Source organism: Cololabis saira, chromosome 19, assembly GCF_033807715.1.
Source record: "Cololabis saira isolate AMF1-May2022 chromosome 19, fColSai1.1, whole genome shotgun sequence".
Taxonomy (NCBI): domain Eukaryota; kingdom Metazoa; phylum Chordata; class Actinopteri; order Beloniformes; family Belonidae; genus Cololabis; species Cololabis saira.
Window position 1 is genome coordinate 17,825,616 of NC_084605.1, and position 10,466 is coordinate 17,836,081.

The window sequence follows — 10,466 nt, forward strand, 5'->3', positions numbered from 1 at the left end:
CATCAACACATAAACAAACCCTGACTATCCAAACACATTTTTTCAAATCCTCTTTTTATTGTCATCTAAAACGTCGTCCCACAGTGCAAAGCAGAAACAGCTGAACAGCACTGTTAGCTGGTGCTTGTTTCTTTCCCTCTCCCAGGACATTTGCAAAGGTTACCAACAGAGAATGGGAGGGGGTGAGAAGCCCACACAAAGACGGGAACCAGAGAGGCGGTGAGCAACATGCAGAATGCAGAAGAGGAGGAGGAAGGACAGCCGCATCTGAGGTGAACAGGGCTAAAGAGGGTCCGTCAATCCGGTCCTGGGACGGTGTTGTACTGTGTTTTGGGGTGTGGGACAATAAAAGCCACGTCTGCGGAGCTGCATGAGGAGTCAGCTGACAGGAGAAGAAGAAAAAGGAGCAGAGGGAGTAGGAGGCTTTTGAGGCAGCAGGAAGGGGGCGGTGCTTCCCTTATCCTTGCCAATGAAGTTTCTCAATGTTGACTTTGACCCTGTGGACTTAGCTGTGAGGCTGCCGTGTTCCGTACAGACTGCTCGCAGGTTGGGAACAGACTGAACAGGGATTTTCATCAGCATGCAGAGTGTACCGGAGGAGGAGAGGGAGTCCTGGGATGACACACCAGTAGGTTATGAACAGAAGCTGGTGAGAAGCAGAGGAGACTCAAAGTTGAAGAATGGAGAGGAAGGAATGGAGAGAGAGGAGAGAGAGGAGAAAGAGTCGATGATGATGGAGCTGACAAGGCAGGTGCAGAAGATGGTGAAGGAGAGCAGCTGGTGGGAGAGGAGGGGAGTAGACTGCAGCACCTTAGCAGCAGCATTCCTCTGTCTGCCACCTGGTAAGAGATCACTTCTCCTGTGGTAAAAGTGGAGGGATACATTGCTCAACATAGACATGTGTACTCTGTACCCAGTGTTCTGACGTGTGTAACTGTTCTGATCATCTTTTAGTTATGCTGATTTTTATTGCAATTTCTCAGGATAAAATTCAGTGATTAAAACAGACATTAAACTCTGACATGGCCCATTAATCCTTCCTTGACCTAATGATTATTTTCATTAACAAGCCTCTATCTGCCCTTTATCCTAGTCTGACGTCACCTATCTTGTTTTGCCCGTTGGTGTAACACAACAACATATAATAATTTCAGTTTTCCTTGTCTCACAGTAGTGTAACACTGTGGACAGGAATTATGGGACAAACCATAACTCGTAAAAAGTTGTAACATAACCATGTATTTTGTATTTAAATACCATACACATACATTTGAACCCTAGCCATGTATTCAAACAACTAATCCTAACCATTTGAGTAATATAAAGAAAAAAACTATAAAAAATGAGTGGCCACCTTTAAGCCGGAAGGAGAAAATTAAAAAGACTGCTGGAAAAAGTTGCTTGAACTGGGATCTTCGTTATGAGTGATAAGGAAATTAAAAAAAACTTTGCACCAATACCTAGATGTTTAACAACGCGAGACATGTATCTCAACCTGCCCACAACCTTTTTTTTTTTTAATATGTACTCCTATTTAGCTCCATGCAGGGTGCTCCTTTAGAAATGTACTTTATTTTTTCTGCATTATTTATTCAGCAGGACCATTACACAGCACAGAAACACAACCCCACACAAAAATGATCTTGTTAATCTGACTGGACTTTGCCTGCTGTGGGAAGATTGACAGGAGCCCGAACTGGGTTCAGGTCCTGTGGAGTTAATTTGTGGTCACTGAACTGTAATTGCACATCAGTCTTCATGTACGGTACTTCATAAAGTTTGTAATTTCTCTGCACTGATGGGTTTGGTCCTTTGTGCTGCTGTAAAACATTTTAGTGACAACAGGATTCAATATATTCCATTGGAGAAAAGTGTGGATAAGCAATTGATATGAAGTGTAGTTAATATGGAGTAGTTCTGCTGTAGCACTCTTCAAGTTTTCCCTATGAAGTGAAGTCTTTTCGCATATTTCAAGAATGTTGTCTTCTAAAATGAACATAAACTCTGAAAGAATCTGAGGAGGCGTCTATCTTTGTGTAGCGCAGTTTTCAAGTAGGTGCCTCTTTGAAACATGACGCAAGCCATATTTATAAGAGTTTCATTGGATAAGGGACATAACAAATATTTACCATAGTTAAGAGGTCGTGGGATAGTACAGTACAGCCATTTTGCACACATTTGTTTCTGACTTTACGCATCTACTTAATTAGGTTAAACTGATTACCATTCATTTGACCTGCTGCCACTGGTTTAAAAGTACTTTTTTATATCAACATCACCTATATTTTTTACTTTGCTAATATGAGACATCCCACAATTCAATTCAAAATAATGTATTCCCTCAAAGGAAAATTAAATCATAACAGTCTATACAGTAAATAATCTAACAACAGTTAGACTCCCAGCAGGGGGTAAAAATGCTTATGGGGATATTTTGTCTTTGAAAATGCTCCAAGGCGCTCCTGAGCTGAGCTGTTTTAATCCTAATCAATCGATTGAACAGCAATGCATGTAAAAAAAAGTCCAAACTACTCCATCCATCCATCCATATCCTATTCTATCACCATGATGTGGATCACTGAAAGTCTACAGCAACATATGAGAGGGGGGATCTGTAAGTGATGTGGGGTAAAGCTAAGGGTTGTCTGAGGTAATATTTATGCTCCTCCATTCTGTAGCCTTCCTGTTGTTGGGCTCCTCTCAACTGTTGTGGTTTTCGTTGGGCATGCTACTGATGGGCGTGGCTCATGCCGTCATCACTATCAAAGGCGCACATCTGGCCAGCCACGGGGGTTTCAGCGAATCCCAAGCCTGGAGTAAGTTCTGGGCTGTCTTCATCATCGAGGTGAGGTGTGAACTAACTTATCAAGGACCATCACTGAGAACATTTAGGCACAGTTTATTCAGAAATGGACTGTTATCCAGATCTTTAGCAGTGTACTGAAAGATACCACTGAAAAGGGCTCATACTTAACAGCCAAATATGTAGTGGCAGATTTGGATTTTGAGCCCATAAACAGCAACATCCACAAGAGTGAATGAGACAAATTCGTCTTTACAATGTTCAATAACAATGTTCAGTTAAAGCTGCAAGCAGCGATGAACGGGCCCTCGCGCGTGCAATTTTCACCAATAAAGGTCAAGGACTCAAAACTAAGTCCGATGACACCACTCTTTTTTCTTTTTTTTTGTCTTTTTTTCCCCTTGTCTGCACACGTATTAATGGTTAATACCATGCTGGTAAGAACCTAATGCATATATATGTGCATTGTTAATATATTTATCTCATTAATATATATACATATATGCATACATACGCATACACATACATATATATACACATACAAAGCCAGTTTTTTCTTTTTTTGGGGGGGGGGGGCTGCTAATCCAGGACGCGAGAACACACATGGAGGCGCACGTCGAGCACTGGAAATCTGCAAAAAAAAAAACAGAACAGACACGAAACAGGCACGGAACCGGCAGAAACACGAGCAGCAACCGTCCCAGGTCCTGAGACCCAATCACAATCTGAGCTAAACTACCGCAATTAACTAACCCCCAAAACTACAGAGTAAGCATGTGTGTGTGTGCGTGTGCGTGCGTGCGTGCGTGCGTATATGTCCGTGTGGCTATGTGTGTGTGTGTGTGTGTGTGTATATGTCTGTGTGTGTGTGTGTGTGTGTGTGTGTGTGTGTGTGTGTGTGTGTGTGTGTGTGTGTGTGTGTCCGTGTGGCTATGTGTGTGTGTGTGTGTGTATATGTCTGTATATGTCTGGAGGAGGGGGGCCCGGATAGAGGGAACCCCCCAACAGGACGACACCCGCGCGGGCCCAACAACGGAGGGCCCCAGACCCAGGCATCCCATTCATCCATCCAGGCTGCGCGGCGAGCCCCGCCAGGCCCGGGCACCGCGACCCGCCCGTCCCAGGCCGACGAGGGAACACCCATAACTCTTTATGTCAAACCATTCAAAAAATATGGCAGAAAATAGGAACTATCAAATATCGACCAATCAGAAGAAGGGGCGGGGCTAATTCAGGCCAATGACAGGTCAAGGACTCAATACAGAGTCCGATGACACCACCCACATGTCTTTATCACAACCCGTTCAAAAGTTATGGCAGAGAAAGGTTTTCTAGGGGGCGCTGTTGAGCCATTTTGCCACGCCCATCAATGCAAACTATTAAATATCAAATTTTTCGCCAGGCCTGGCTTGCGTGCAAAATTTGGTGACTTTTGGGGCACGTTTAGGGGGGCAAAAAGGCCCTCCTTTCGTCAGAAGGATAAAGAAAGAAAGAAAGAAAGAAAGAAAGAAAGAAAGAAAGAAAGAAAGAAAGAAAGAAAGAAAGAAAGAAAGAAAGAAAGAAAGAAAGAAAGAAAGAAAGAAAGAAAGAAAGAAAGAAAGAAAGAAAGAAAGAAAGAAAGAAAGAAAGAAAGAAAGAAAGAAAGAAAGAAAAAAAGAATTCCTACAGATACAATAGGGCCTTCGCACTGTAAGTGCTCGGGCCCTAATAACCTTTAGTAACCAAAGTGGCAGAAAAATCTGTCTTCATCTGTTTTAACTTATGTACTTATGTAAATTCAAATACGGATGTTTACCAAGGACTATCCTCATTAAAAATAAAGTGATTGTATAGCCTCTGCCCTACAGCAGCTCCTACAGCGCATATAGAGTCTTACATATGTGCATATTACGGGAAGCATGATCTGTCCGCACTGAATTTCTAAATATGTTGCATCGGTATCAGGTGTGTTCGTTGTTCAAGGATATGATGCTCTGCTAATCCACTCAGGTCTGTGGCTCATTCTCATCACAAGCTGGCATCCATGGCCACATTAAGCTGCATCACGCTCACACAAACGTCATTGGATTGGGTGACTCCAGCGTATGGAAGGCCCCCTTCCTGCCTCGCACCATCTACCTGTTTGTAGCCCCTCTGTCCCTGCCTGTAATCACTCCTCTTGTTGCCCTCGGTGAGACAGACCTATGCTTCCTCAAATACAATATTTCTACATTAAATGTGATTATTAGCATGAAGCTGAGACAGTTTTCTGGTTCTCTTCAAGCGTTCATGTTACCTTGAGTCTCTCACCTCAGTGTGAGTTGACTCTCATGCATGTGATGATTTGTGATTTTCTGGTTTTGCAGCTCATCTTAAGGGACATTCTTTCATCCCTGTGGTTAGGACGGTCCTGATGGTAACACTGGGCCTGTATTCACAGTTCTGGCTGCTCATCAACATCTCTGGGTTCAGGTCAATGCACAGCACGTTGCTCTGCATGCTGGTGTGTAGAGCCATGTTCTCCGTGCCTTACATTCATGTCAACATCTTTCAGGTGAGAACAGAAAATATTCTGTTTTTTGTTAACATGAGATGAACTGTATGTCACATGCAATTTTTTTCTCCAACTCAAAGCCATGTTCTTTGTCAAATATAACAAAAATATAAGAAAAAGGTCCTAGATTTGGAGGTGCTAATTTTCATCGCAGTCACTTTACATTCGGCTGCGAACCGCTCCAGTGAGAGTTGCAGGTTTGGCCCGATGAAGCCAACAGAACCACATCATCTACAAAAAGCAGAGACCCAATTCTAAGGTCAACAAACCAGACCCCCTCCACTCCTCGGTTGCGCCTAAAAATTATGTCCATAAAAGTAATGGACAGAATTGAAGTTCAACCCCCACTGGAAACAAGTCCAACTTACAACCAACAATGTGGGCCAAGCTCTGACCTTGGATGTAGAGTAGAGTAATGTGAATTTGATTCATAAAGATCTCATCCCATATGTTCACCTTTTACAGAGTTGTATGTGTTCATTTCATCGGAAAAGCAAAAAAAACAAGAGCATGGTGATCTAAAGGCCCCCTGCGAGTTTCCTGCTGAAAGCAGCTTTGTGTCCCAGTTAGAGAACTAAAAAGATGAAAAGAACAATTAATTTGTGAGTTTCCTAGAAGGAATCCTGCAGGTCATTGTACATTGTTCTGGTCAAACTTTGTAAAGATGGATTATGTAACACATGTTACTGATGTCGAGATGGAGCGGAGACATGTTGTCCAGCGTTTCCTGGCACCATTGGCTCATGTCCCAATAACCCCCAACCCCCATCTATTCTCTAGATTCTGTTTGCATTCACATTCAACACAGCCTTTTTGAAAACTGTTTTAAAACTTCATAATAGTTTTTTTTACTCTGAAATATTTTTGCATACTCACTGGTTGAAGAAAGTCATCAAATGTGGATAATTCTGATCAGGATGTTCTGATCCAGTGTAGCCAACTATCCATCAACTGCCCATCATGTACCCATCACCATAAATATAGGAATGAAAAGTGAGTTCTGTATGAAATTTACAATATTAAAATTATCTTCATAGCACATCGGTCTCCCAATGTTTTCTCCATCCGGCCGACCAAAGAGGATTTTCCAAATGACCCACGGCGTCCTGAACCTACCCCGTAACCCTCTGCTGGACTGGATATTTGGACATTCACTAATCAACTGCCATGTGGAGCACCATCTCTTCCCCTTTCTATCAGACAATATGTGTCTGAAGGTAGGCTTCATTAGTAAATTTCACACCTCACATAGTCCCAATTTTGATAAAACTACCAGTAAGTAGAAAGAGTTGAATCCTCATTTGACTTACTGTAGTATTTATTTATAAAACTGTTCTCATGTCTTGTTTTGCATTCGCCAGGTGAAACCTGTTGTGTCCAAGTACCTGACTGAGAAGAAGCTTCCATACCAGGAAGACAGCTACCTATCCCGCCTGCAGCTGTTCTTCCATAAATACCAGGAGCTGATGGTGTTTGCTCCCCCCATCACAGAGCTGGTTGGGGTGCAGTGATGGAGAGGGGGTGGTGGGAGAAACTATTTGGACTATTCATTTTGAATCACAAGCCTTTCTACAGACCAGTTGCAGCCTCGTGTATGCAGGATAAAACAGCCGCAAGCGCACAGCATAAGCACAGAATCAATATGTAGTTCTATTAAATCATGATTGAGTAATTGTTTTTTTAAATATTAACTTAATGAATAGTGTGGTGGAAAAAAACTACTCTTTGACTATGCAAGACTGAAAAAGATTTCCCTCTGACTAGTACTGAATCAGATTTCCTACTTCCATTACATGTGAGGGGATAACATCTGTACAACCAGGAAAATGACCTCAAATAAAATCAAATCTTTGTTATTGTCTAGTGAACAAGACAGCAAGGCAACATAATTCAAACAAAAAAATAATGAAATATAAAAAAAAAAACCACAGAATATATATAAATAAATAAACACTATTTAGAGCAGATGTGCTCTGAATGCAGCATAAGAATCTTTAAAAGCGTTTATCAGGTGTACTTATTGTGCAATAACTAAGTAGCAGCATGAACAGCAAATTCAAAAGAAGCATGACAATGGTTGCTTAGTGTATGAGGGGGGAGGGGAGGTGTTGTTGACCTGTACCTTCTTCCTGAGGGGAAGACATGGAACAGCAAGCAAGCACGGGGAGAACATGCAAACTCCACACAGAAAGACCCCCGCCGGGCCCGGGAACCTTCTTGCTGTGAGGCAACAGTAGTAACCACTAAGCCACCGTGCCGCCCCACAATATGAGATGAGTAATTTAAACATTAAGATGAGAAAGGGTTCTGGAAAAGTCCCATGGATAACAATATCTGACACATGATGTGACCTTGAAGATGTGAACCACATCTCATCTCCCCTTAGGATGGAGATTTCTCCATCAAGTCAATATGAACCATAAGTGACTAATAAGAGTTTTCACTTTATCATATTTATATTTCAATTCTTTAACCACCAGAAGCCAAACATCAAACCCCAAAAGTCAAGGAGCCAATAAAGGACTTCATGGTACGAGCTACACTTAATCCTGCTCATTGGGCAGATAAATATCCACTAACTCAGATACAGACAGAATTTTTAAAATTCAAATTCCATAACAACTCTATCCGTTTCAAACAGCTCAAACCACCACTTCAGCCATCTTTTGGTTAAAGGACAGGAATAGTCAGGCATCCAATGTCAGCTCATGAAAATGTTCAGCTCCATCAGGAGTTCAGACTCATGTATACCACGGCTTTTTCTTTCACAGGTCGCAGGATGAATAGTGAGTGGACTGTTGTATTGTAATTATTGCTATTGTATCCCTATATTATTCATACCGAACTACTATGGCAACTTAATTTCAGGGATGAATAAAGCTATCCACTGTTGAATAAAATAATTCATAACTTAACTGCATATGCTGATCAACGTAATGTGTGTATGTGCTAAGCTTACTGTGAGTTTACCCTGACTTCTCACTGAAAGGAACATGCTGTACCAGGCGAGAGATAACAGGTTTCATCCTCCTGACCTTGAAAACGCACTAAAGCCTAGTCCCTCCCACAGAGTGGTCAGAACTCAGCAGGGCGTTGACAGGACAGGCTGCGGAGTCTGTCTTGGCTGGTTCTCCCTCTGCAGAGGCCTAACTGAATTCTGAGTGTTCTGTTCTCAAATCAAATTAAATCAAACTTTATTTATAAAGCACCTTTAAGACATAAAATGCAACACAAAGTGCTTTACATAAAACAAATAAACATAAAACGTATTAATGCCCTGCCCCCCTCCCCCCTCCCGCACACACACAGACAGACACAAGCACACCACAATTCACCCAACTTACACACACAGAAACATACGCAGACACACGGTGTAGACATGGCTGAGCACTGAGGATGGAAACAGGGAGCCGTCCGGGCCAGGAGGTCTCATAGCCCGCAGCTACAAGGGGGGGGGGGGCCCACAGAGACCATCCCAGCCCGGACGGATAGAGGAGTCCACACCACAGCGGTGAAGCCGTGGTGCAGATCTCCACAACCATCCAGGCCAGAACGACCCCCAGGACGACCCCCCTGCAGGCCAGAGTCACTCCCAGCATGGAGACTCCCCATGAGGAAACACTGGAGCTAAAAGCTACAAGAAAGCAGGATAAAATACACTAATAGAGTTTAAAAAGTATAACATAACATAAAATCCTAAAAGTATGTCTAGAAAGCAAGACATTAAAAACTAAAAGAATAAGACAGTAGAATGTATAAAATAGACCATAAATAACGACTAAAACATTTAGATATAACATTGAGATAAAACAATGAAAATACAATATGATAAAACAGGAAAAACTAAAGATTAATATAAAACAGAGTAGTAAGATCCAATAAAAATAGGGGTGAGCATAAAAAATTATAAAGAGTTAAATGAGTCACTTAAAAGCCTGATTAAAGAGATGGGTCTTGAGCCTCTTTTTAAAAACATCAACAGTCTCTGCGGCCCTGAGGTTCTCCGGGAGGCTGTTCCACAATCGGGGACCAAAATAACTGAATGCCGCCTCCCCGTGTGTCCTGGTTCTAACTCTTGGTATTGTTAAAAGGCACCGGAGGACCTCAGGGTCCGCACGGGTCGATAGGGTAAAAGTGGTGCAGAGAGATAAGAAGGCCCAAGACCATTAAGACACTTAAAAACTAGTAAAAGAACCTTAAAATCCTTTAACTTTTCCAGATTCGGGGTGATCAGGTTCGATCACAACATCACCCACCCATCCATCCAAAGTATTTGATACTTTGCATAAATAATTTGGGGTCCTAACACCACCCATGTGGCACTGCACAAGAAATGTCCAAACTCGCCCTTGAGAGCGAGGGATTTCAGATGCTGACTCGACGACCAAGGGCTAGAAACATTTCCCAGAATGCTTTACGTCATCATTTGCAGACTGAATCAAACAAAAAAACATTTCTTCTGTGTAAAGACATCTGGTAAGTCACAATAGAAACCATTTTCCAGACCAGCTACTTCCAGACCCGATACAATGCATGTCCCAACTATCTTTTCCTGGCTCATAGTACGCAGGAGAATCGTAGTTCCTCTTCCTGGAACATTCAGCTTATTCATCAGACTTGTTGTGCAGAACGAGCCTGAGCTCACTTGGTCCAAAAAGGTATACGTTTCCACAATTTCATGACCTTTTTTAGACTTGACCTTGACTGGCACGATGGAGAGTTTGCAGTCATGATCGCCGGCCCCAGTAAGACCACTACTTTGGACTGCCACCACAGAGCTGCCCACTGGTGTGTTTGTATCCACTGCAACTGCTTGACCTTTATCTTGCTCTTTGTTTTTCGTGAATATGAAGCATGCTAGGATGTTTAGCTCCACATACTTTACATGACCGTCGCCTCCTGCAATCCTTACTTATGTGCCCTATGCACAAGCATCCAAAGCAGACTCCATGCTCCTTCAGGAAAGCAATCTTGTCATTATGTGCCCTCTTTCCCAGTAAAGGGCACAACTCCAGTGCATGTTCACCTTTGCAGTACAGGCAGATCTTGTCCAGTGAGGCTACTTCCTTCCTCACATGGGCCTTTCTTTCATCAACCGCAGCGACTGTAGTTGCAAAACTACTCCCTTGG

At 42.6% G+C, this 10,466-nt stretch overlaps 1 protein-coding gene across 1 annotated transcript; it reads left to right on the top strand.

Moving 5' to 3' along the window:
* The first annotated feature begins 347 nt into the window (after window positions 1-347).
* fads6 (fatty acid desaturase 6) lies at window positions 348-7,041 on the top strand. The gene is made up of 6 exons (XM_061708617.1): window positions 348-842; window positions 2,679-2,845; window positions 4,793-4,973; window positions 5,149-5,336; window positions 6,374-6,553; window positions 6,698-7,041. Exons 1-6 carry the CDS (start codon window positions 581-583, stop codon window positions 6,845-6,847), a joined length of 1,128 nt encoding a protein of 375 aa, XP_061564601.1. The 5' UTR covers window positions 348-580; the 3' UTR covers window positions 6,848-7,041.
* Window positions 7,042-10,466: the final 3,425 nt, after the last annotated feature.